We start from the raw sequence: 27,371 nt of genomic DNA on the forward strand, positions 1-27,371 counted from the left end.
TAGAGGCTTTTCTGGGCCCACGATGGTGGAGGTGGCAGCAGGTGTGCCCTCAACATGCAGAAGAACACGGGCAAGTTCGTGCACCTGTCTGTGCTGTGGAAATACTCCTCTAGCAACTGCATCATCAGCACCAAGGACCACACATCCATCCAGGTGAACGTGGCTGAGGCTGACAAGGTGACAACAGGCTCAATGGCCAGTTTAAAACCTCTGCTACCTGTGAGGCCATTTGCAGGATGGGTGAGTCAGGGGACTCTAACCCCTGACTGGTCCAGGCCAATGGCATCATTTCAAAGAACTTCTGACTGGAGAGGATCACGGATGTGGAGTATTTGCCATAAATAAATAGCATCTCTACCGCCCTCCCCCGCAAAAGTGACAAGATAGGAACACACACGTGTTCTTGCAGAATCATACCGTTCCTTTTCACATACATAACTCCCAAAGAACCACAGCTCTTAAGAGTCTGAACTCTCTATCAGATCAATGGGAGTGTGCCAGAATCAGAAGAGCCTCAGACATGAAGCAAAGCAAACTTTGCAATATTCAAGAGAAAGGGAAATTTCCTATAAGCCTCAGGGAACCTTTCCCAGAAGGTCTCAGGGTTGCTGAGAAAGGAAAGATTCTGTGGGTCGTTATACCAACGAATTCAATTTTGTCATCCTTAAAGGTCGTCAGCTACATTTAGATTTAGTTTTCCCAACAAACTAAAGGGAAAAACACCATTCAGGGATCAGAATGGGAAACAGCCAGAAAGAGGGCACCCTGGGAAAGCAGCATCCCACTTACTGAGCTTAATGGTGGACTGTGGAAGGTCTTGCCCTCCTTCCAGTAGCATCTGTACCCTAAAGCTGCACGACATATACTCTACACAACCTTTTTTCAGGTTATCATTAGGATTCTACTGCTAAAGCTGAGTTTTCTGGTTTCTTCCTTTTATACTGAAAGTCCTCCTAGTGTCTGATAGCCGAGAGTAGCAGGAAGAAAAATAAATGCTAAACCAAAGACAAAGCACAGGAAATGATTAAACCAATAAGTTAGGTTAAAAGACTTTTCTCTATTAAGTAGAAAGTATGCCAAATGAGTTGCTTTAATTCCTATTCTGACAAAGCTGAATTGGTTCCCCTTTTTGAGCATTCAGAAGCAATATATAACATTGCTTCTAAACCATACAACTTTACTTTGCTTAGGATAGTTAAACCGGCCAAAAAAATTTAATAAACAAAACTAAATTTTTATAAAATATCAGAGACTACTAAACTTTTGAACACCCAATCCACATATTAATGACATCACAGACCTTAATGCTTAAGCTTCAAAAGGAAAAGAAACATCAAGTGCTAGAACATGCAAATTCATTTTGTTTCAGCAAAACTCTTTACAGTTCCTTTCAAACAAAACAGATACATTATAAAAGCATGAAATCACAGCTATAAAAATAACTAAAAAGTTTACTTCTAAGTAGTATTATATATTAGTCAAATTATTTTGAAGTAGACTTGGGCTTCCTCATTTTAAAGGACAACCAAAAACATTCCACTACTTCAACAATCAAATAAACTTAATCAGTCACTGACAAAAATACATGGACTGATTCCTGTTTATCTATAAAATGTCAAAAATATCTGCCCTACCTAGTAAATAAGATGGAAATGAAAATCAAAATGAGACAGTATGTACAAGTATTTGGTAAACATTTAAATTATATTGTGAATCGGTACGTAGTAGAGCTTACACGAAGAACACTCAGGTACGAGTTAATTTCGTAACATGTATGGTTAGAGTAGGAGAGGAGGTATCATTAACTTGGAGTCTAATCTTAGTTCAACCACTAGGTACTAGTAACTTCATTATAATACAAATCACTAAGGCCCACCAAGCCCCATTTCCTTATTTGAAAAGTGACAGAACTAGACCAGAAAAGATCTGAAATCCCTTTCAGCTTGGCTACTTTGATGAGTAGTATTTCACACCTAAATTACTGCTACTGTAAGTAGGTAACATTTGACATTACTACATATTCTCCTTATTTGCCACCATGTCCCGAGGGGATACCACATCTTTCTGAACGCAGAAGATATAGCAGCGATGACCACTACCTCTGTAGACTTGTGTGTCAACCTGGAGGAGTTCAAAGCACTATTTCATGTTCCTCTACAGGTCAAAGATTAAATGAGACAAAAACACATTTTATCCCTTATTTATCAGACTAGTGAGCTGAAGTCAAGTATAAGTCATCCGCCAAGAGATCACAGCTATACGAGTAAAAGGTAGAAGGAGAAAGCAGGCCTAGTGCTCTTCTCAATGAGGGATAACTGAGCATCTGAAATGAAATATAACAGAGCCAGTCATCTCAGGTCCAACCTGCCGGGGAAGAAAGGCAGGCCATCACTCATCCAACACATCTGCTGAACCACTAGGCCCTGTTTTTTCTGGCTGCCAGGGATACAGTAATGGACTAAAGAAAACTCCCTGGCTTCACAGAGCTTACACGGTGGCTAGGGAAGATGGGTAAAGTAAATGAGTGAAACAAAGGGTATATTACAGTGGTAAGCGGTATGGAGAAAATTGGAGAAAACTGAAGCATGGGAAGAGGATAGAGAGCATGTGTTTGGTGATTTGTAATTTTCTTTTCAGTCTGCTGGATGCCACTTACAACAATAATTCATCTATAGTAGTTGTGCTAACTCTCTCCCCAAACAGGGAATACTTTGTATACAGGGAAGACTGTGACCTGCCGATTCCAATTTGATACTGACTGCTCACACCTCCCAACGACCAGGTAGGAGCTGTCTAGCAGACTGGCAATCCAAATTCCATTAAATCCACAGAGAGTGCAAGCAGATTTACAGAACGCAGTCAGAAGTTACAAGAGCACCTGAATTGCTTCTGAGTTGGCAGAGGTATCTCCTAATGCAAAGGTTAAAATGGAGTTTGGGTGCCCAGCCGTGCTGGGACAAAGCCCTAAGAATACATGCCCATCATTTTGCTTTTTCTGACCTGTCAATTCTAGTGACATTCTCTACTATTAGTCTATATTTAACCCGCTTACTGGGCAGTTCCTCCAGCTTTTAGTATTTTTTTTTTCCTTTTGCTAAAAGAGCCACCCAGTTTGCAGAAAGTTGCTATAAGAAAATAGAGCCCCTCGCAAGATCGGACACACTTGATTAAGCACCACGTTATCGACCTTAGTTAACCTGGTTAGTTGACTTAGCATATCAGCTTAAGCTTTGTTTTACCTAAGTTTTAAAATGCCCTCTGAGTCTCTGAAATCTCATGATCCTGGCTTGTAACCGCATCCTGAGAATTACAGTAAGTGCTCTAAAATTAGCTACAGCTTACTTTAACGTGTGCCTCTAACGCACAGCCCAGCTTTTACACGGAGCTCCCACCGGGCGTGGAAAAAGACGCGTCTGGCAGGAACTTCGGCCTCGGGGGTCGGATGGCGGACCTCGGGGAGAAGGTCCCACGGGCTCTTCCCTCGGCCCGCAGCGGGCGAGGAAGTGTTTGTTCGGCTTCTCCGCAGGAGGGGCGCGCCCGGCTCCGTTCGCCGCGCCCGCCCGGCCCACTGCGCGATTTGGAGGCGAGCGGCCGGCAAACTTCAGCCCGGCTCGGCGGGCCCGGCCCGGGCGAGGCTCCGCCCTGCTCGCGGGTGCGGGTCCCCGGCCGGCCCAGGACGGCGTCCCGGGGCCTCGGCGGCTCGGAGGCCCGTGCGAACGCCGGGCGGTGGGCACCTGGAGAGCTGCGGCCCAGGCTCCGGGGGTCGACTCCAGGGAGTCGGGGGTCCGCGGGGGACACGGGACTGGCCCGAGGGTGACTGAAGCTAAGGGGCCGTCCCGGGGGTCCGGCAGGCCGTCCGCCCGAGGGACCCCGCGCCGAGCGGTGAGCGGGGAGGAGCGGGGCGGCGCGGGGAGTGGGGACCAGGGGCTCCGGGGACACGCCCGGCCCGGCCCGGCCCACCCCCGAGCTCCGGCAGCGCGGCCCCGCCCGGCCCGCCGCGGCCCCCTCCTCACCTGATGTACGGGCTGGCCGCCGCCAGGATGTTCTTCTGCACGGGGATCTCCTCCCCGTCGAGGACCAGGTGCGCGTCGCAAAAGCGGGACTCCTCGCGGAAAGAGCTGAGCGCTCGCAGCAGACGCGCGGCATGCTGAGGGTCGGACACGGCGCTGCCTTCGGCCATCTCGGCGCCGCCTCGTCAGCCGTCTGGTCCAGCTGCCTCAGCCGCCCCGCCAGACCCTTGGAGCTGCCCGGCGCGCGCCCCGTGTGCACAGCCCGCGCGCGCGCGCGCCCGTCCGCCCCGACTGTCTGTGCTCGGAGAAGGAGCGGGAGCCCCCAGAACGCGCCTGCGCCATCGGCGGCGCAAGGGCCTGGCGCCTTTAAGGAGCCGCGGCGTTGCGTCATTTCTCTGCGACGCCCCCGGGCCCTCGGTCCCTCCCTCTCTCCAATGGTTGCCGGAGGCGACCAATCAGAAGCCTAGTTCCTCTGCGGGATCAGCTGGTCGCGGTTCCCGCGCTGCCTGGGGCTGTCCGGCGCGGCGAGCCGTCGCTGCTGCGGTGGAAGGTGTGCAGGCCCCCGGGACTCCTCTGGCTCTGCCCGGGGCCTCTGGCGCGGCGAGTCTGAATCCGAGCCTTGCCTCCTCCCCTGAGTAGCTGCGTGGCCATGGGTAAGGTGCCCATCTGCCATGGCTCCGTCTGCGCAATGAAGGTGATGACTTCGTGTTTTTGCGGACTCGTGGGAGCTCACGCTTGTAAGCGAGGGAGCGGCGGGTGTAGCTTTTCCTATTCCTGAGAGAAGAGGCGCTTCCCGGGTGAGAGCCCAGAGACCCGAGAAGGCAGGCCCGCAGAATGAGCCTTTGTTTGCCGGCTACGGAGGAGATGGAGCGGATGAAGCTGCAGAGCTGACTGACAGGCCTTGTATTTTGCGGAGCCCCCTGGTCGGTGGTAGGGAGGTTGGTCCTGATCCCGCAGGGGTCAGGAACTCTGAGAGGGTTTTGAACAGCCGCGGGATCCCCCAGCTGCGTGCAGAACGAGGAGGGGTCGTGCTAAAGGCAGAAAGATGCTTGAGTATTACCGTACTTGAAGGAAGGGGCCCGGGACCTAAATCGGAGGATGATGGTGGATGTGGTTAATCGTGGGCGGCTGTGAAGGAACGGACAGAATTGTGAGGGAGAGAGAGTCCGGGACAGTGTTCTGGTCGGGTAACTGCGTGGCTGTTGCAGCCTTTCGTGCGGACAGGAAATGCCAAAGGGCTGGAGGGTGTGTGTAGAGAACCAGATGCTCAGGTGCGTCCAGGTTCCCAACCCAGTGAAGATCGAACCTGTGACAGGAAGCAGCTTTGGGTTGGCTCAGTCAGGGCAAGCCCCTTGAATCTTGGGTTAAGGGCACATTGGAGGTTAAGGGCACATGCGAGTGTGGAGTGTAGCCACCACTTTGTTCAAACACTACCTTGTTTGTACAAACATTAGTTCATTTGTACCACCCTCCAAAAGCTTCTAAATTCAATTAATTCAACAAGCTTCTAAAGAATTAGCGGTTTTTCTGAAGAATTAGCGATTGGGACCGAGGACCTGAAGAATGGTCAGCATTTCAGATACGGCAGGAGGGGATTTTCACTGGATCAGTTCCCATCTTCTTCTTCAACCAACTGAAAGGGTCCAATACAGCCTTGAGTCTCCACCCTGAACCAGCTAAGGCTTCCGATGCGCAGCAGGAATCAGGGTGTGTAACTCCGGCAGAGCTGCTGGCAGAGTGGACGGGGAAAAGGAATTTAATAGTGGAAGGTCTAGACATTTCTAGTCCTTCTTGAAACGCAGCATTTATGGGTGAAATGATAAAGTGGCTCGAAGTAGTCTCGGACTGGCTTCCAGACAAAATGGAGGGGTGGAGGGAAGCGGCGGAGGGTGCTGATGAATCAGAAGTGGGTATGAGTTACTAATTGTTAAAGCAGGTTGTGAGTACATGGAGTTTCATTGTACGAATCTCAGTATTTTTATGTATGTTGTAAAATGTCACAATGAAAGTAAAACAAAAAACAAAAAAACCTAGATAAGCAGCTCGAACTTATCTTCTCCGTGATACTACCTGCCCAGTTTCCCTGGGAGAGGTCGACACTCGTTTCTCCAAGCTGTTGCTGTACCTTGAACATTGCTCTGTCAGGTAACTTATTATAAATGGGTTTACTTATCCATGTCACCAGCTAGCTTGTACATTTTAGTGGCTCGATATCCGGGTGCTAAGCACAGTGCAGGGCCATAGTAACGCACACTGAATGTCGGATGGATGGAGAACAAAAATGTGAATACCAAGCACTTAATAAATGTTTCCTGAATTTTATCTGCTGTTTTTACTTTCTTTGTCTTTGTCTTCATTCCCAACTGGGTTGTTGGGGTCAAAGGTGATGTATATGACTGAGTTATCTGTATAATATAAATACTTGATAAACACTTACTAATTGCATGGAATGCTGGTCTACTCTTGAACTATCAAGGAGGTTCCAAAACAAAACAAGGCTCAAGTAAGAGAATTACCCTCAGGTAACCAGTTTCCCTGGAATGGGAGTGTTGCCTTAGTTGAAATAACTGGAGGTGACTGGGGATTAGTCAGGTAGGCTCTTCCTGGTAGAGGTGAACCTTCTCTGTCATTTTGACAAAAGGAAGGGGTAGGCACTGCCCCACAAAGGAAATGGTGCCACACTTTTTCTTTTTCTCCCATGCATCTTTTTCTCCCAAATGGAAGGAAGTACTAATGTTGAAAAACTGGGACATTTGACATGTGGATCTGAATTTTCAGATCTTAAAAAATCACTGGATTTGGCCCCAGTGGGCCCTTGTCCCACGGAGCAGTCTGCTAGAGCTGAAGGGCAGCTTCCTGCTCTGGATGGAGTGTTCCTCAGCTCCCTGTCACCCCCTGGCCCCACTGGGTTAGTTACGTCCTGCCTGCTGTGCTCATTTACCAGACTTGCTACCTCTAATTATGCAAAAGCACTGGAGCGGCATCTATTAAGCACCAGGCACTATGCAGGTCCCTTGAAACATGAGTGAATGCAACACAGCTCCTACCTTGGAGGAGCTCGCAAACCAGCCTAGAAACCAGTTAATTACAGTGCGGTAAGTTCAGCACAGAAAGCAGGAACGTGGCATAGCACAGGGACTCTGCCCTGTGAGGCTGCTTGGAGACCTTCCTTGAACGTCCTATTTGAGCTTGCTTTTGAAAGATGAATGAGTTACTCAGGCAGGTGGGCTGTTGGGAAATATTGCCAATAACAGGGCCATCTCTGAAAGCATATATAAGGTCTTCTGGTCTGCCTGTTGCACAGGTGACCCTCTGAAGCTAGCAACTACCTCTTCCCTGATTGATGCAGGTCTCTCTAAAGCCTTCTGCCCAGATGCCCCCTGGTAACCAGAAAACCACCTTTTACCAAGAGGGAAGTTAACAATCAAAAAGATGCTAGGTTTTCAATAAAGTTTTGAGGTCAGCTCAGGTGCCCCAAGAAAACACCTCCTGATGCTGTAGGGAAGGGAAAGGGCCCAAGCGTGGGAGGAAGGATCTGTGGGGCAGAACCTGACCTCCTGTCGGCTGCAGGAGCCACTCCTGGTTAGCCCTTGGACTGTTTTGTAGGCTTCCTTGTTATTGCTCAAACTGAGCCACCCTTGATACTGTTTACAGCCTTCAGAATGGTGTATTTGGTGTTATTGTTTCCCCACATTCCATAGATTTCAGATCTCAGCTGTTGTGAAACCAGTAATTTGAGATCTGGTAGGCTCCCAGCCATTTCAGTCCCTGGTGACTGTAACCAACCCCTGCTGCCTTAGTGGCTAAACAACCCCCAGAGAAAGGATTTTTTCCTTCTTTCTCCTTCCGTCCATCCTTGCTTCCTTCCTCTTTCTTTCTTCCTTAATTTCTTTTTGACTAAAATTCACAAATACTAGCAGCAGTCATTCATTCAATAAATATTCTACACCTCCCCTATGATACGTTGTAGATACAACAATAGCGTTACCTCAGAGGTATGAGTGTAGAGACTTTTTACTCTCTTTGTGCTTTTTCTGATCGTGGATCGTTTTCTTAGAATCAGAAAAAAAAAAAAATTCCAGTTGCAAAAAGGAAAAAAGCCTGCTTTACTTTGGTTTGAAAGATGAGCCCTCATGGAAGAGAAGAATCACCTTGGAGTTTGGAGTTTTGTTTATTAAAAAATGTTGGAAAGAAGAATGAGAGTCCAGCAAGAGAAATAATGCAAAGAAAGAACTTAATAGTTTGAAGGCTCTTTAGAAAACACTGAAACTTACATTCAATTTATTGAAGAGAAAACTGACTCGGGATGAGTCAAGGACTCAGTCAAGGTCATACATGTGACGTAGTCCAAGGAGAACACATAGGCCCAGAGCTTCTGCCTTCCAGTCCTGTAAGCTTTTCCATTACACCAAGTTGACTCTTTGTAAACATTAATTTGGTTGAGAGACAGTCTCTTCTGATTCATTTTAAGGCAGTCTTCGCATATTTTATGAGTAAATCTGTCATTTGTCCAAATCTATTTATAACTCTTTTCTTTCGGAAAATCTAAGCTCTTCCAAATTGCTGAGTCAGAGAGCATCTCAGTATTTATAACTCTTGAGAGTTGATTCTTTGTATTTACACATTTGGAGAAGTGTCTTAGAAACGAGTGAACTAATTAAGCTGTAATGAAGAGAGTGACGGTTTTTGACCAAATCTGTGCTGTACTCCCCAGCACCCAGTAGAGTGACACACAGTAGGTACTCAAGAAATATTTACTGAATGAATAAATGTTAATAATTAGGGAGCACTGAGATTTTCCTGTCCATAAGAGATTACTTTAGATGATTTCTTTCTTCTTGTTAATTTTTTTCAGTGTTCCAACATTCATTGTTTATGCACAACACCCAGTGCTCCATACAATATGTGCTCCTTAATACCCACCACCAGGCTCTCCCAATCCCCCCCCCCCAAAAAAACCCTCAGTTTGTTTCTCAGAGTCCACAGTCTCTCATGCTTCGTCTCCCCCTTCGATTTCCCCCATCCCACTTCTCCTTTCCATCTCCCCATTTCCTCCATGTTATTCCTTACTCTCCACTAGAAAGTGGAACCATATGATAACTGTCTTTCTCTGCTTGACTTATTTCACTCAGCATAATCTCCTCCAGCCCATCTATGTTGATACAAAAGTTGGGTATTCATCCTTTCTGATGGAGGCATAATACTCCATAGTATATATGGACCACATCTTCTTTATCCATTACTTCAGATGGTTTCTATGATTCCCCCACCAAACACCAAGCAACAGCCTGTTAACAGCTTCAAGTGAATACCTAATGGACATCTGCAATAAAACATGTCAGAAATTAACCTCCTGGTTTACCCCTTAAGCCTAATCATTCCCCAAATCAGTGGCAGCATCATTCATTTAAGGACTGAAGGACAGAAACTTAGGGACATCCTCGACCTCTGTCTCTCATACTGTCCTCACCAGCAAACCATGTAGCTCTTCCTGCAGACAGTCTCCTGAATCCAGCTTCAACTTAAAGCCTCTGCCAGTACCATCCTGATACAGTTGCTAATTAACTTCCCCTAGACTCCAGCAGTGGCCTCCTGGTTGCTCTCCTTGCTTATTGTCTTGATCCCTTGTGAGTTCTTTCTCCCCGTAAGCCAACAGATCAAGTTGCTTCCCAATGCAAAACCTTCCAATGCCTTCCCTGCGGCTTATAAAGACCTTTTACTTTCCTTGGTGTGCACTAACTAAACTGGCCTTTTTCCTCTTCTCTGACTATGTATGCCCACCTCAGGACCTTTGCACTGGCTGATTTCTGATCTTGGAACTCTCTTTCGCCATGTTCTCATAGCTTACTCTTTTGTTCTACTTAGATCAAAGCTTAAACATCAACCCCTCAGAAAGGCCTCCACTTGCCAAGATGCCCTTCAACAGACGAACAGATAAAAAAGATGTGGTCCATATATACAGTGGAATATTACTCAGCCATCAGAAAGGATAAATACCCAACATTTGCATCAACATGGATGGAATTGGAGGCGATTATGCTGAGTGAAATAAGTCAAGCAGAGAAAGAGGTAGTTATCATATGGTTTCACTTCTTGTGGAACATAAGGAATAGCATGGAGGACATTAGGAGAAGGAAGGGAAAAATGAAAGGGGGGAATCGGAGAAAGGAACTATGAGAGACTATAGACTCTGGGAATCAAACTTAGGGTTTTAAAGGGGAGGGGGTAGGGGGATGGGTAAGCCCAGTGATGGGTAGTAAGGAAGAGCACTGGGTGTTATATGCAAACAATGAATCATGGAACACTACATCAAAAACTAATGATGGACTGTATGGTGACTAACATAATAAAAAAATAATTTCAAAAAAGATTAGGGGGCACCTGGGTGGCTTGGTGGGTTGGGGTTCTGTCTTCTGCTCAGGTCATGGTCTTAGGGTCCTGGGATTGAGCCCCGCATCGGGCTCTCTGCTCCGCAGGGAGTTTGCTTCCCCCCCCCCCGCCGCCTGCCTCTCTGCCTACTTGTGATCTCTCTCTCTGTCAAATAAATAAATAAAATCTTAAAAAAAAAGATTAGAAAAATACACATACATTAAAAAAAAGAAAGTCTTTCACCTAACTAACTTCATTTTTCCTCACTGCATTCAATCACTGCCTGGAATTATGTATGTTTATTTGTGAATTGTGTGTCTCCTCTGGCTTTAATACTGGTTTCATGAGGCCTGGCAGGAACTTCCTATTTTACTCATCACTGTATCCTTAACCTCTAAAACAATGCATGGAATATAATAGGTGTGTAATAAATATATACTTGTGAAAAGAAAGAAACAGAAGAGAGGAGGGTGGGGGAAGAGGGAAGTTTCCTGGATCTTTCATCCCTTTCTGCCTAACCTGACATTGCGTGAAGGAAGACAAATTAGGAAGAGTGACTTGAAGTACATGAAATGAAACTCCCAGATCGTAGGAGGTCACAGTATAACAGCTCTTGGGATAGGTTGCCCCCAATATCTACTTTCAAACCAAGTTCAGTGCAAGAAACTTTACTTTCCCCCTTCAAGCCACACCCTTTTGCACACTGTACCCTTTAAATTTAGTTTGGGTATTATATGCTTATATACCTGAAAGCATAAAAAAATACTCAATTTCTGCTCTTTTCCTAGGATTCTGGTCAGTACGCCGCTGGGTGGACAATGAGCTGGTCATTCCTGCAGAATTTGTATCATGTAAGTAATCCGTCTGCTCCTCACACCTGTTCAAATGTCTGAAGTCACTTGAAATCCTTTCATTCACTGGCTTTCCTACCTGCCTGTCCTGGGTCTTTCTCTGACCCTCGGAGACCCCGGGGAAGTTACTGCACTCTGTAAACTTGGGGTAACCAGAGTAACTTCACAGAGTGGCCAGAATGATTAAAGGAGATGAATCCAGTGAAGCACTGACAGCAGGGCCTGGCCTGTAATAGATGCTCAGTACTCCTGTGGAGCGCCAGCAGCAGGGCCTGCCCTATAGTAGATGCTCAGTAAATACTTAGGGTTATGTCAGTCATTGCTTTTTTAAAAATTTTTAAAAATATTTTTCTAAAAGATTTTATTTATTTACTTGACAGAGACAGAGAGATCACAAGTAGTCAGAGAGGCAGGCAGAAAGAGAGGACAAAGCAGGCTCCCTGCTGAGCAGAGAGCCCAATGCGGGGCTCAATCCCAGGACCCTGAGATCATGACCTGAGCCGAAGGTAGAGGCTTTAACCCACTGAGCCACCCAGGCGCCCCTGTCTGTCATTGCTTTTAACACCAATGCTCATTCTGATTTTCAGTGGCATCCTTTCCAGCTCAGGAAAGATGAGCTGCTGCTTTTTTTTTTTTTTTTTTTTAATTTATTTAGAGAAAGCATGAGTGAAAGAAGGACAGAGGGAGAGAGAATCCCAAGCAGACTCCACACACAGCACAGAGACCAAGGCAGGGCTCAGTCTCACAGCCCTAAGATCATGACCTGAGTTGAAATCAAGAGCCAGATGCTCAACTGACTGAGCCAGCAAGGAGCCCTAGGAATGATTAGCTCCTAGCTGACTTCCACGCCAGAATCTAGTCTCTTCCCCTCCCACCAGGTCCCTGGCAGGTCTGGGCTGACGACCTCTCTGAGGGTTTCTTCCTGGTGCTGGGCTCTAGGGCTTGTAGCCATAGTCAGTTTTTACGTGAACGTGACTATACCATTATTGACTGTGCCTCTCTACGGTTATCCCTTTTCCTGCTGATGGTTGTTTGGACTGTTTCCAGTTTGGGGCTGTTGGAACAGAGCTGTTATGAACAAGTCTTTGGGGGCGCTGTTGGCACTTTTTTCTTGCATTGATGTGCCCAAGAGTTGAACTGTTGAGTCCTAGGGTGGGAATATGTTTAGCATCAGCCAACTTCTGGAAAGTTTTCCAAAGTGGTTGTACCAAATTCTACTCCCACCAGTCATGCATGAGAGTTCCAGTTACTCTGCATCCTTCTGTAATTGGTGGTGTTGGTCTTTTAATCACACCCATTCTGGTGGGTGTGTGGTGGTATATGAACATATGTATGTGGGGGGTTTTCTGTTTGTTTTTTTAAAGATTTTATTTATTTATTTGACAGAGAGAGATCACAAGTACGCAGAGAGGCAGGCAGAGAGAGGAGGAAGCAGGTATCCTGCTGAGCAGAGAGCCCAATGTGGGGCTTGACCCTGGGATCATGACCTGAGCCGAAGGCAGAGGCTTTAACCCACTGAGCCACCGAGGCGCCCCCATATGTATGTGTTTTAAACTATGTATATAAGTGTGTATGTGTGAATGTATTTATGGAGCGCATGTGTGTGTATATATTAAATACATGTATTTAAGTGCTTATTTGAGCTGTCCCTCATTTTTAAAAACTGGTTCTTCAAAGCGATATTTAGGAGTTCTTTATCATATACATGGGAACACACATTTCTTCTCTCTATCTGGGGCTTCCCTTTCACTCTCCAGATAGCATCTTTGATGAACGGACATTCTTAATTTTACTGAAGTTCAGTTTTAATGGAGTTTATTACTCTCTCCTTTTATGGCTAGTGCTTCTCATCGTGGCACCCACGATGCTGTTTTCCTATGTTTTCTTCTAGGACTTTTTCTGTTTCCCTTTCACTTTTAGGTTCGCGGCCCACCCCAGCTACATGCACTTCCTTAAATCCAGCCCACAACTCCATTCACAACTTCGGTTCTCCTTTACTCATTCACGCTTGTCATCACTCATCCACCTGATTCTTCAGGCGCCTAGACTTGCCCAGCCCTTGCGGGAGAAGAAAAGCAGTTAGAGTCGACATTTAAGGAACTTACTGGCCAGTAGGGGAGAGGGGAGACTTGCACACACACAATATCTAGAAATTTGTAATTTAGTTGGAAAATGGGATATGGCCTGATGATTCCAATGGAGTACCCAGAGTCATTTCCTCTTTGAACCTAGCAGGTAGGCGCATTCCGTACGTGCCAGTGACCCTGTCTTCCTCATCCTTCATTGGTCCTTCATTTCTTCCAGGTTCAAATTCCATATCCCTATGCCTGGTATCTGAGGTGTCCCCCCTTCATCTTCTCGATCATCCCAAACTCTCTGTGCACAGCCGCCTGAATTCCCGGACAGAAAAATCTGTCCATCCCCCAAGCTGTTTGCAGCTGCCTTTTCCTCCTGCCTTGGGCTCCTTCTCTCATGACTGGTGCCTGAGGAATTGCTCACCATTCTAGTATCAGCTCTGTGAAGCCTCTCCTGATTTCTTTCTCTTTCGCTGTTGTGCCTTGAATTCCTGCTCTAGAGTCTGATTGCTGGGTTCAATCCCTTCTTCTTAGCACTCTGCTGTGCTATGCCCCCGGGCCATGTTACTTAAACTACCTCTAAGCCTCACGATGCCCCACTGGGAACAGTTGTGGTTCCTGCTACCCACTGTCTTGTGCAGAAAAAATGAGTTTATCCAGCTACAATCATTTAGCACAGTATCTGGCCCACAGTAAGCACTCTGTAAATGCTTACTTCGAAAATAGTCGCACCCATCACACGAATGACATTTAACCTGTTAACATAGTGGTCTTTTCACTAGACCCGAAGTTTCTTGAAATTGGAAATTACTTCCTTAATTTTTCCACAATTGCCTTTTATTTTTTTAGGGTTTTATTAATTTATTTGACAAAGAGAGAGAGAGGGAGAGCGCGCGTGCGCACAAGCAGGGAGCATCGAAGAGGGAGAAGCAGGCTCCTGGCTGAGCAAAGAGCCCAATGTGGGACTCAATCCCGGGATCATGGTCTGAGCCAAAGGCAGTAGATTAACCAACTGAGCCACCCAGGTGCCCCACAATTGCCACTTCTTGTGCCCACCTATGTTCAGTTCCTTGTGCAAAGAGCTTTTTGTCCATCACCCCAATAAACCTTTACAACAACCTATAAGATAAGAATTAGGATCTCCATGCTGTGGTTTAAAAAAACAAGGCTCAGAGAGCTAAAAACCCCATTCTGCATCCCTCAGCTGATTCATGGAGGAGCCAGGATTTTGACTCCCCGTTTCATTGCCAAGTTTGTGAACCCTTCATCATGTACCCCTGCCTCTCACTGCATGGCCCACACAGACATAGTGAGCTCAGTGACTATGTGAGGAATCAGTTTCAATCTAATAAGGCCAGAATCTACCCATGTTTGTCAGAAAGGAACATAGCTTTATCTGTGCCACTGAAGTTCAGAATATGGCCCTCAAAGGCCAAGCAATCAGAGACCGAGACCCTTCCGGCAGAATAGATAGCATCTAGAGCAGGTGACTGTGCTTTCAACTTTTCCCTCTTGGGAAACACTCGTTTCATCATCAATAATTTGTACTTTGCTTCTGCAAGGTGTGCTCTCTAACTGACACAATGCTGCCTTTCCAGAGGAACAGGTTGTCACTTTTCACAAAATTTGTCCTATTTAATGACACTTTTTATTTGGTGTCTAATTACCTACCATTTCTTCTATTGCTGCATCACAGTCCCAAGCTTTTAAAATGTGGTGCCAAGAGTCTTGGGAAGATCCTTTCCAGGCAGATTCTGGAAGCCTGGCCTCTCCAACTCAGTTGTAAATGTCTTGAGAGCAGTGATCCGTCTGCCTCTCCCACGGCACCTGAACTTGGTTAGGCAGGCATGCGATAAGTATATGCCAAATTCATGATCTGTGTGCTTGTTTCATGTTGGATGCTGGACTCGGTCTAAGGAGGGAGAAAGGAAGAATCTGATTCAGCTCTTGCCTTCCAGGAACTTCTAGTCCAATGCAGAAGATAAGTCTCAAAAATAACCAACATCTGGCATGGAAAATTGTATTTGGGGTACAGATTGTAGCAGAGCTTCTCAGAGTTGGGGAAGCCCCTTCCCAGAACATTCATGAGACTTAAAGATTGCTGGGAAATTCTTTGATATTCAGAGGAGCATGGGCATAATATAGAATGTACTATAACATGCACATGCATTGTAAGGTAAAACACAGATTTCAAGGTGCCGTCTTTGGTAGACCTGTCCTCCCTCCTGCCTTCTGGGAGGTGGTTCCCCTCCCTTCTGCCTTCGGGAGTGTTTTTGGTGGGTGATGCTGGTGAACATTGCCACTGTAGCAGTCAGAAGTAGGTTTTCAATCAGGTTCTGCTCTTTCTAGGTTTTGAGTGAGTAACCCGAGTTCTCTGAATCTCAGTTTATTCCTGATGGATGGATGGATGGATGGATAAATGGCAGCATAGGAAACAATCCAGTCTATTGCCACATAACAAAATAAGGCACATTATTTTCTTTGTCATTAATATTTCATGATGATTCTACAGCATTTTGTACCCTTGAAGAATTTTCATATTCACATACACACACACAAAAAAACATCAAAGAAAGTAGAGCAATCCCAATTCTACCATGAGAACAACTGGGGCCTCAAGAAATGCCCAGAGTCTTATGAGAACTGAGAACAGTCAACTTGAGATTTGAACCAGTGCCTGGTTCAGCATCTTTAACACAATAGTTTGAAGACGTGTTAGGGTTTGGGGTGATGAGAAGGGGGCATGCCTTACCTCCCTGAGCTGTGTGCGCAGCCTGTTAGTTTGAACTATCTGTCCTGAGTCACAGACTCACAGAAACCTCACAGCTGGGGAAGTGCAGAAGTTCTCCAGTTTTCCTGTTGAGAAGTTGACTCAAGCAATGCACTCTACTCTCCTTAAGAGCAAACACATACACAAGAGTTCACGTGCAGTTTCAGGAAGCTCATGGACACCCTGAATCCCTTCCACCATGCCCCCTCCAGTGCTTAAGATCCCTCTACAGCCAATCTCTTACACCTGACCGACTGCAGAAACCACAAACTCATTAACTCCAGGTAGACTAGTTAGAAACAGTCTAACTCAGTATAACAAACCCCAGCGGCTTCCGGCAGGGATCACTTACTCTCCCATCTCTGCATCATCTGAGTTCTCAAAAGTTTATCCTTCAGTAAGTGTCCAAGCCAAATCATCCATCGCCCTCCTAGACTTTCGCAAGTCTTGGTAGAGATAAGAATTGAGGTTATGTGTATTTTAGAGATCAAAATTGCCAGTGTGTTAATGGAATGGGGTGGAGACCGTGAACGGGCTAATGCATAGGTTGCCTAGAATCGATTGGCTTCACCACAGGCAATGCCTTCGTTGTTATGAAAGCCTCGATCAAGCACAGAAGATAAAGAACCAGACTCACAGCTGAGAGAAACTTGATGAGGCCAAGCAGGTCCCGTGTTCATTCAACATTCATGCACTGAGCACCGGCCATTTGCCCAGCACTGCTCCAGACCCCTAGGAGACATGTGAGACTAAAACAGAAAAGTCCTTGCCCCGGAAGTAATCCTCGAGTCTCCATTCGGGTGAGGAAAATGGACAGATACCAAAGCTGTGATAAACAAGTACATTTTGTAGTGCTAGGAAGCCGAAAGTGCTGTGGGGAAAATGAAATTAAAGGGACAAGGGGATCAGGAGTGTGTGCAGTGGTGGAGTTAAGCTGCTTGTTAAACTGGGGTCAGGAAACCCACACTGAAGGTGAGAGTTGAGCGGGACCTGAAGGCGAGGAGGCCACGTGTGCTGCTGTGGTCATTCCTGAAAGGGCCAAGCTAGGGCAATGCTTGGGGGTAGGCTGGATAATGGCCCCCAAAGATATCCAAGTCCTAATTCCCGGAGCCTCTGAATGTAACCCAGATGCCAAAGGGACTTTGCAGATGGCGTGAAGTTAAGGATTTTAGATAGGAAGGGTATTGTCGGTGATCTGGTATGCCCTAAATATAACTAAAAGGGTCCTAATAAGAGGGAGGTGGGCGATCTTGACTGCAGAGGAGGAGTGTTGGGATGCTGAAGCAGGGGCATCATGGGAGAGGTGGGGTGAGACCCAAAACCGGGGGGGATAAGGAAGCAGGAAGAGGCAAGGAAACAGACTCTCCCCTGCAGCCCCCAGAGGGAGGCTGCCCTTCTGCATCTTCATTTTAGTCCTATGAGACTCATTTTGGACTTCTGACCTCCAGAACTGGAAGAAGAAACCTGGGTTGCTTACACCGCCATGTCTGTGGTGATTTGTTCCAGCAGCCACAGAAAACCACCCAGTGCTATTTCAGACAAGGGGAGGGTGTTGAACCAAACTGACAAAAATCCCTCCCGTGTGGCCTTCCTGTTTGTGACCACGCATCCCTGTGGCAGGCGCTGGCCTGTGCCTTTGGTATGTAGTATCCCCTTTAGTTGTCACATCAACTCCAGGAGATGGCTGGTATTCGAACTGAAACCAGGTAACTCAGAGACCTGCTCTCTCCCGAGGCAACCGTGTTCTGCCTGTGCCCGATGAGACTGTTTGTTGTGCGATGGCTATTTGGAGTGTAGCAACGATCTGCTAATGTCATTTATGATGCCACTGACCAGTGGGGTGGACTGACCCTTTCCTCTTTCACCAAAGCAGAAAGGCGGCCGTGCTCAGAGAGAGCAAGACAAGCCTTCATTGAGGGCTTGTAAGTAGCATCCTCTGCCTGAACTGCTCACATAACCTCAGCTAACTCAGATTAGGACTGAGACTTTAGGAATGCTGATTTATTTAATACTCACTGTAGCCCTGTGAGGTGCATTCTGTTACTGTCCTCATTCTACAGAGGAGGAAACAGAGGCACAGAGAAGTTAAATGACTGATCCGCTTTGTCCCAGGCACTGTACTAAGCCCCAAAGGTGGAGAAGTGAGTAAGATTCAGGCAATAAAAGTAGTGGTTAAGAAGTTGGACTTTGGAGTCTCAGGAGCCATCTGTGTGATCTTGGGCAAGTCACTTAACTGTTTTGAGACTCAGTTTTCTCATCCAGCCAATGGGAATGGTACCAGGATCTCCCTCAGGGCATCCTGAGGATTGTGTGGGAACCAGAACATAAAGGGCTAAGCACAGTGCCTGGAGAGCATCAGTTGTCAATACATGTCAGCTGGTGTTACACTGTTAGAGTAAGGAAGCTCAGCTCTTGCCCTTACCAGAGAAGATCCGCAAATGAGGAACATATCACTGTTTCTCCCATGTTCATTCCCATGGTAATTTAACAAACCCCGAACTAGGCTAAGGTCTCTAGCCTGCTCAACCCAATGGCAGACTGAAGACAAAAATCAGGGAACTCCTGCTTTTCACTAGCCCCAAAGCCACCACCAGCTCTCCTTCTACCTGGGATAGGCTAGGATCTCTAGGAAGACTAGTCACCCACAGCCTTCCTGGAACACAGTGGATGTACTCAAAGAAAGAAAATACTGGAAAATCCCACCAGAGCTTGTGATCCAAATTAAGCCCACATATGCTGGACTTACCTGGAACTTTGCCAGGACCCAGTGATGAAGATGGAGGAAGATAAGAAGCCATCACCAAGGAGCCATGCACTACTGACTGGGCCTTCCATCTTGGTTTCCTGGTTTCTGAACCAAGGCCTTGCTGGGATCAGCCAAGAGCTGCCTACAGTTTCTTCTTGCTGTTTAAGGAAACATCTAGGAAATGATGGAGGAAAAGCTGATACATTTTTTTTTTCCTGCCTGGAAGATTTATCAACCCTAAAAAGTGACTCTTCTGCTGGGACAACTGGATATACATAAGCAAGAGTCAAGTAGGACCCCTACCTCATACTGTAAGTGAAGGTGAACTCAAAAGGCATCATGGACCTAAATGTAAGTGCTAAAACCATAAAACTTGTAGAAGCAAACGTAGGAGGAGATCTTTGGGACCATAGATTAGGTAATGGTTTCTGGATATGACACTGAAAGTAGAAGAAACTTAAAAAAGTTGCATAAATTGAACTTCATCAAAATTTTAAAACTTTTGTACTTCAAAGGGCACCATCAAGAAAATAAAGACTACACACAAAATGGGAGAAAATATTGCAAATCATACATTTGATCAGGGATTTACATCTATAATATATAAAGATCCCTTAACAACTCAACCATGAAGAGACAAATACCCGTTTAAAAGTGACAAAAGAGGGTTGCCTGAGTGCCTCAATTGGTTAAGCATCCGACTCTTGATCTCAGCTCAGGTTGTGACTTTATGCCCCATTGGCCTCCATGCTGGACGTGGAGCCTATTTTTTTTTTTAAAGTGCCAAAAGATTGGAGTAGATATACCTCCACAAAGAAGACATACACATGGCCAATAAGCATGTGGAAGGGTGTTCAGCATCCTTAGTTATTAGGGAAATGCAAATCAAAACCACAAGATACCCCCCCCATTGTATCTAGGATGGCTAAAATAAAAACAGCAGACAGTAACATGTCAGGAAGGAAGTGGGAAGATGGAAACTCTCATATATTTCTGGTGCAATGCAAAACGGTGCAGCCACTTCGAAAAGCAGCTTGGCAGTTCCTCAAAATGTTAAACCCACAGTGATCATGTGACACAGCAATTTCACTCCTAGGAATACACTTAAGAGGAATGAAAACACATGTCCACGTGATGTTCATAGCAGCATTATTCACAGTAGCCCGAGAGAGGAGACAGCCCAGATGTCCATCACCTGATGAACAAAGAGACAAAATGTGCATTATTCATAAAAGGGAATATTATTTGGCCACAAAAAGAATGAAGTGTTGACTCGTGCAACAACTTAACAAACCTTGAAAACATTATGCTACGTGAAAGAAGGCAGTCACAGAAACCTCATACCTTGTGTGATTCAATTTATATGAACTGTCCAGAATAGATAAATCCATGAAGATAGAAAGCAGATTTGTGGTTTTCTAGAATTGGGAGGGTGAGGCACAGAAGGAGGAGAGATTGCTCATAGGGACAGGTTTTCTTTTGGGGGTGATGAGAATGCTCTAGTGATTGTTACACAGCACTGAGCATACTAAACAGCATTGAACTCTATACTTTATATGAGTGAATTTTATGGTGTGTGAATTAGATCTCAAAAACATATTATTCGGGCGCCCAGGTGGCTCAGTCAGTTAAGCGTCTGACTCTTGGTTTTGGCTCAGGTCATGATCTCAAGGTCACCGGATTGAGCCCTGCATCAGGCTCTGTGCGGAGGAGGGTGGAGTCTGCTGAGGAGTCACTCTCCTGATCCCTCTGACCCTCCCCACTTCTTTCTAAATAAATAAATGAAATCTTTAAAAATAGAATAAAAAGAGGGGTGCCTGGGTGGCTCAGTGGGTTAAAGCCTGCCTTTGGCTCAGGTCATGATCCCAGGATCCTGAGATCGAGTCCCATATCGGGCTCTCCGCGGAGCAGAGATATGGGCTCAGCGGAGCCTGCTTCCCCCCCTCTCTGCCTGCCTCTCTGCCTACTTGTGATCTCTGTCAAATAAATAAATAAAATCTTTTTTAAAAATAGAATAAAAAGAATGACTATTAGTCCTTGATTGTCCTTGAAGAGGCCACTGGAGATTTCTTTTGAGCGAGTGCCAATCCCATTTCTTACACGACTACAGATAAATTGGGGATCCAGCTGAAACTTGCCTTTTCTGTCCAGCTTCTTCCCCACAGTTCAGATTTTTTGAATTTACTAACTTCTCCCCTGATTCCAGCCTCAGCCCTGGAATCGCCCATTTCCCCTAGTTCCCTGCTGCCATCCTTCCCCTGGTTTCCACGGCAGCATTGGGTGTCCCCTGGGGTGTTCCCTTTTCTCACCAGCAACCCACTGAATGGCATTGGTCTGTTTTCCTGGTGCTGTGTCCTTCATGGCGCCCTCCATTCCCCGAGGACAGCTGAGGTGCTGGTTGTGCTCCCCATTAAATGCCAACACACTTTTGGTTATCACTGAATGGATGAATGAGTGAGGTGAATATATTCCTGGAAAAGAGCAAGTATCTTCCCAGAATGGAAAGATATGGAGGAGGTGGAATAAGGGAAGAAGGGAGGGAGGATTTGGATGGAAGTCATATTACCATGTATCCCCTCTTTTTTCTATTGCCTCCAACCACTTTGACCATGTGAGCCTCTTGGATTTTCTAATGGTTTCTCAGTTTCCTTTGAATCAAACCAAAACCCTAGGCCTTTCAAAGAATACCCAAAACCTTGTTTTTCTTCTCTTTGGCTCAGAAAAACCAAGTTGGGAATCTAGCCAAAAAAAATTGAAATAACTGCTTGAATACAGAGCCAGGGGGAGGGATGAGCTCTAGAAATATGTGTGCAGTTACTGATCTGGCATTACCTATAATAGTAAAAAATTGGGAACAACCTAAATGTCCAGCAGTAGGATAGTGTACATCATGTCATGTCCCAAAGATGAAGTAACATGCTCCTTTTAGAAGAATTTAGTACTTTGAGAAAATACCTGCATTATATGTTCCATGAAAGAAACAGGTTATAAACTGGTGGCTAGGTTAAAAACCAATTGCTACTATATACGCTGTGCACAAAAAATATTTTAAATACTGAAGAAAAACCACACTAGAATGATTTCAGGGATTTTCTCTTGATAGTGGGACTATGGGTGTCTTTCTCATTTCTTTTTTAATGTAACCAGGTGCTCTACGATGAACATATATGATTTTTATAATCAGACACACACACACACACACACACACACACACACACACACATACGTGCGTGTGCAAAATTTGCCAAATACTCACACTCTTTCAACTGCTCTTTCTCGGGGAAATCACTCCCCACCTGTTTTGTTCAGTCAACCCACAACCGTCCCCAAATCCTTTTCCTGAGCTATACTATTAGCCTGTAAGGACCAGCACTTGGCCAGGTCCTCCCTCCAAACACTCAGGCAGCTCCTGAAGGCACACTCTTCTGGGAAGCCTTCCCTGACCACCAGGAGGGAAGAAAGTTGGTTCATCCCTACCCTTCCCAACACAGCGCTTCCATAGCTCTCTTTGCTCACCTGGTCCACGAACATCCCCAGCCTCTCTGCTGGGGCTCGACCTCAAGGGACTGTTTCCTGACATGACCCAGCAGCTTTTGCCGCTGGCTGCATGTGTGTGTGTGTGTGTGTGTGTGTGTGTGTTTGTGTTTGTGTGTCTGCACCTGGTGGCCAGGCCAAACACCTAGAAGGAAGTTGAGCCGTAGAGGCCACAGGTCTCATTCCTGTTGTTGAGGAAGCTGGTAATGACTCTTCTGTCTGCGTGTCCTGATTTGCCATGGCAAAGACTTCTCTTGGCCATTTAAAAGCCACCCAAACAGTCTTTAAACAACTTAAGAAGTGATCAAAGGTGTTTGTTCTTAGCCTGGACCAGCAACCTTCTTAATGGAGTCAGCCTGACGCTCCGTAACTTTTGGAGGATGTGAGTGTGAACCAGTAATGTGGATGTTGCTGGAAAGCACTTAGATGTTTCTTGAGTTGATCTGTCCAAGAACACATCCAGCTTATTCCTGAACTGGAATCGAATTAGAAAAACCTTTGGAGGAACAAGTTAGTGGGTCAGCAAACATTTGAGGGCTCCCCGAGTACCTGACACATCTCAGAGCACTTGTGAAATGCTGTGGCTTTATCAAAGCAATAAACAAATTGAGTGATTGTTCCTGTAGAACTTCCTGGTCATGTGTTACACCCACACGAAGCATAACAAGGAAGGCTCAGAGGGGAAGACACGCTGTCTTGAGGTGCCTGAGAAAGCGCATGCGTCTTAGCTCCTGTGGCCTTTTGAGCTAATTACCCTGGCCTGTGTGTAATGAAACAGGATGGCGTTAAGGATCCAAGATAAATCGGGCATCCTGTCATCGACCTTTGGTGTTTTTGAAACTGAGAAAAAAAGATTTGGTGTGCCAGCCTTCCTCATCAGTCTGCTATCTCACCTGTCATCTCAAACGAGGCAAACCAACCACAGACATATTTTTCTTCCCCGCAGAACTGCACCCTTTTTCGTGAGTAGGTCTGGATCTGTTTGGCAATCAGAATTGAGGAGAATGGGGGTGGGGGAAGCACTTCTTAGTTCCACCCTCTTCTCAAATATCTGAAGAATAATAATAAGTAGGTGAGTGTCACATCTGTCGCCTCTTTTCCACTCCTGCTCTGTGAATGCAGACTTCAGTCACGTTTTTCTTAGGCCACCATAGCTGGCATTTCCTCCCAGTAGATCTCATGAAGGCTGGAGGTGCTGGGATCCCCAAAGGAAGCAGAGATGGTCTTCCTTCTGCCATGTCCAGGGGTCAGGTTTTTGTTTAATGTGCTATGGAAGCCAAGAGTGAAAAGGAAATGCTGGGACAGGAGAGGGGGTTTGAGGAACTGACAGGGAAAGGGAGAGAGGAGAGATCCGGGATGGCAGGGAGAGGGAACCTGCACGGGGTGTCTTGGCTGCTGTCACTGGGTTCCCTGTGAACTGTCTTCCTTGTCGTCCCAGGAGATCATTAGGAAAATAGCCATTTCTTGTTGGTACACTATTAACCAACAACCAGTTTGTTGAAGGAACCCACTCATGCATTCACTCAACAAATATTTATTGTGAGGATAAATGTGCAGCAGGCAGTGTTCTAGGTGCGGAGGATACAGCAGTGAACAAAACCACCCAACACAGAGCAGGGATGAATCTCCAAGCAGTTCTGCTGGGAAAGGTCAATCCTCAAAGGTGATTCCATTTATAAAACAGCTTTGATAAAATTGCACAGAGCTAAATACACACAGCAATGAGTACCAGATGAGAGATCTGAATGAGAGATCTGAAAAGATCTGTGGACTGAATCAATGTCCCGGTCGTCCTGCTATACTATAATGCTGCAGCATTTTCCAGGGAAAACCTGGTAAAGTCCTTGCAGGATCTCTTTTGTATTGTTTTTTAGAACTGCACATGAATCTACAATTACGCCAATAAAAATGTCCAAAAAAACCCCACTCCCCCAAACAAAACCCAAACCCCAGACCAGATGGAGCCTACATGTGAGTCGAGCTAAGTATGGCTTCATGGTGGCCAGAGGGCAAAAGCCAAGACTACCCTTGAGAGGGCTGCCCCCTCTGGGGTTCTCCATGCAGTGTCCCCGGAGATTCCTTCCTGCCCTCAAGACATGTCACTGAATCCATACCGGTGACCGAATGAAATTCAGACTTACGTCAGGAGGCAGGTGCAGAATAAGGGTGGGCTCCCAGCTCCCCCAATCCTATGACATGGGCATGTTGGAATTATTCAGCCTGCATTTGGGTGTCTAAACCAGGCACCCCCTCGACCACAAAGGTGAGACTCGACTATCTGTGAAGCTCCCGGTGCTCACTTGGACGCTTCTGGGCTTGTTCCCAGCTTCCACCGTCACTACCATCACTTCTGTGCAGACCTAGCCCATCCTGGCAGCGCATTCAGCTGGGGGAACCTCCTTTCCCATACAGACAGTGGGATGGCTCACTGCCCTCGTTCTCAGCTAGGCAAGAACTCCTCATGCCAGCCCAGGCCTGGGCCTCAATCCTGGATTCCAGCCCCCTGGCCATGGCAAGCTGGGTGAGTGTCCAGCCCCTCACCCTTGTCCTGAAGAAGGGGATGCCCACACCAGTCTGCCGTCCCACTGGGTGTACACTGGGTGTACAGTGGGGCATCTAGCAGGCTACAAACTGTCCAGCTCCTCTATTTTATTGCCTTAGAAGAACTTCAGAAGAAAGAAGCCATGGAAAAATTAAATACGGTTAGAGCAGACTTCAAAGTTTTTATTATTTTAAATTATGCCATACCTTGCATGGAATGACCCCAAAGCAATATGCCTTCCTGGCCACATAATTTACTAAAGTCACAGTGGAGAAAGCTACAGCTCCTAGATCCACAAGCTAGTCTACTGGCAAGAGGGCGAGAAGGGGCGGCAGGAAGGAGAAGCGATGGATGTTTACTTGTCTCTCCTCTGAGATGTCAGTGGTTGCTCATTCTAAGATGGTTGACTATGTGACTTAGTACAGTTTCTATTCACTATCATTGTCATAATGAAAAAGGCTTTCTTAGAAGGGCTTGAGCTAATCAATCAATATTTATCCACTTTCAACCAAGGTCTTTATGGCCAAAATAAGTGGGAAAGAAAAGATACTAACAAGCATGATTTCCACACCTTTGTCTCAAAGCAACCACAGAAAGAAGAAGTGCAAACGAAGTGAAGGACCTCCCCTTTACCCAGAGAGGAAGCAAGCCCGCAGTCCTGCAGGAGCCTGCCAGTGGGGCCCTTCTGCCCAGGGCCCAGGGCCCAGGCCCCACCCCAGTCAGGCCTGCGGGGCCACACAGCTGTCTGGAGCCCGGTCCCGCTCTTCCTGGGAAAGGGCCGGCTTCCTCGCGTCCCAGTCTGTGTCCGGGATGAATAACCCATGGAGGTCCAGGTGCATCTCTACATCAATGGATGCACGAGCCAATTCTGTAAAACTTTTGGCATCCAGAATAAGCAGAAAAGGCAGCTTTTGGGGATCGGTAGAGACGATGGCTGATAGGACAATCCCTTTGGGGAAACAAAAAGAGACACTTGGTAAAAATGCAGACTGAAATTCCCTCCAGCTGGAGGGGCAAGTTCCTCAGCTGTATCTCCCTGTCCTCTTTGAAGTAAGCATGGAGTCAAAGCAAAAGGACCGCAAATTTGAGATTCTGTGGGAGCAGAAGGGAAAGGTCAGGGAAGTAGGAATCAGAAGACCTGATTCCAGCCCTGCCGGGGCCAGTCCCTTTACCTCTCTGAACCTTAGTCCATTCATCTGCAGAGTAAGGTGAATCCTCCCTGCCCTCCCCGGTTGCTGAGAGAACCTCTTGCATGGTGAGTAACGAGCGCGTTCTGTAAAGTACTGCCTGCATTGGAGGATGGCTATTTGCCTAGGACTTAGAAAGTCTCATTAGGGAGAATCAGTTTTGTGCTGCATTGGGCTAACAAATGACAAATGACACTTGGCTAAACTCAGACGAGCCACACGCAATGACATTTGAAGGAGCCCAGCCCACTGTACGCACATGCAGCACGCTAGCAGCCTCAGCCTTTCCCTCCGTAAAATGGACATATTCCAAGTACCCGCTCTCAAGGGACAGAGGATTAAATGAAATAATGCCCCTAAACTTCCAGCAACTACTCGTGATGCCTCCCAAAGCCTCCTGGGTCTCAGGGTGGTTGAGCACAGCTGAAGTCAGACGGGCTTGGATTAAAACCCTAATTCTGTAGGCACTGGGTATGTGGCTTTAGGGAAGTTGCATTCCCTCGGCCTCTGCTTTGGTGCAATGAAGACGTTGCTACTCCCTGCCCACAAGAGAATGGAGGGGAGGCCCTGGGCCGGCCCAGTGGGAGGCCAGCTTCAGCAGGAGGTGCTGCCAACCATCTCCCACCTCAGAGATGACAGGACCGTGGGGTCTGCCACCTGGTGTGCCATGCCATGTGGGTCCAGTAGGAAGACAGGGTCCAGGCAGAAATCCACTCCATTTCACCTAAGGGAAGCAGCTGGCAGCTCAGTGGGACAGCCCCAGCCACGGTTCTGGTGGCCCTCCTGAGCATCCCAGGAGTATGGGCAGGGATTTTTGGGGGCAGAGACAGAATCAAGGAGGAAAAGGATCATTTGGTCATGTGGAAATCTAGAAAAGGGAGGTGGGCCACAAATACACATTTACAGGTGCTCCATGTAGAAAATACATGTTTAGAGATGGTTAAGAATTCTGACCCAGCCATTGCAATGAATATTAAAGTAGAAAGGAAGTGGGCTTTTGTGTAGTAAACAATTTAATGTCCCCCAAAGGGAAGTCTGACCTTTGCTCCTAGGAGGTGACCTCTAAGCCCTTATAATGTCCTGCTTCATAAAAAAAAGTATCTTTATTTACCTGGGACCAGCCTGATGGTCTATCCTAGCAAAGTGATTTAGATATCACTTTGACCTCCAGAGAGGCTGAAGGCCAAAGGTGAACCACATAGCCAACCAACAATGACTATATGACCGATCCCCTAAAAAAGCTCCGACATGAAGGCTTGAGTGAGCTTCCCTGGTTGGTGACATTTC

At 46.6% G+C, this 27,371-nt stretch overlaps 3 protein-coding genes across 19 annotated transcripts in view; 1 reads left to right on the top strand and 2 right to left on the bottom strand.

Annotated features, from left to right (window-relative positions):
• GAN (gigaxonin) overlaps positions 1–4,375 on the bottom strand; it is a 60,135-nt gene extending 55,760 nt beyond the window's left edge. Inside the window, exon 1 of one of the 3 annotated variants that reach the window (XM_082711042.1) lies at positions 4,014–4,375. In XM_082711042.1, coding sequence (XP_082567168.1) covers positions 4,014–4,180 — 167 coding nt within the window. In that variant the 5' untranslated portion in view covers positions 4,181–4,375. Of the gene's footprint in view, positions 1–3,342; positions 3,984–4,013 lie in introns of those variants that run through there. The other 2 variants (XM_082711044.1, XM_082711043.1) reach the window with 2 other exon arrangements.
• Positions 4,376–4,554: 179 nt separating this feature from the next.
• Positions 4,555–27,371, top strand: part of LOC309853205 (polycystin-1-like protein 2) — a 160,645-nt gene continuing 137,828 nt past the window's right edge. For 5 of the 9 annotated variants that reach the window (XR_014305565.1, XR_014305566.1, XR_014305567.1 and 2 more), the window contains exons 1-2: positions 4,573–4,704; positions 11,168–11,230. Coding sequence is in view for 1 of the 9 variants with exons in the window: in XM_082711039.1 (XP_082567165.1) it covers positions 4,660–4,663; positions 11,168–11,230 (67 nt within the window). In the remaining 8 variants the exon portion in view is untranslated. Of the gene's footprint in view, positions 4,748–11,167; positions 11,231–23,301; positions 23,428–25,481; positions 25,557–27,371 lie in introns of those variants that run through there. The other 4 variants (XR_014305570.1, XR_014305572.1, XR_014305571.1 and 1 more) reach the window with 4 other exon arrangements.
• BCO1 (beta-carotene oxygenase 1) overlaps positions 23,874–27,371 on the bottom strand; it is a 37,459-nt gene continuing 33,961 nt past the window's right edge. For all 7 annotated transcript variants that reach the window (XM_082711046.1, XM_082711045.1, XM_082711050.1 and 4 more), the window contains one exon: positions 23,874–25,846. In XM_082711046.1, coding sequence (XP_082567172.1) covers positions 25,739–25,846 — 108 coding nt within the window. In that variant the 3' untranslated portion in view covers positions 23,874–25,738. The remainder of the gene's footprint in view (positions 25,847–27,371) is intronic.

This window comes from Mustela nivalis, assembly GCF_964662115.1.
Source record: "Mustela nivalis genome assembly, chromosome: 18".
Taxonomy (NCBI): Eukaryota; Metazoa; Chordata; class Mammalia; order Carnivora; family Mustelidae; genus Mustela; species Mustela nivalis.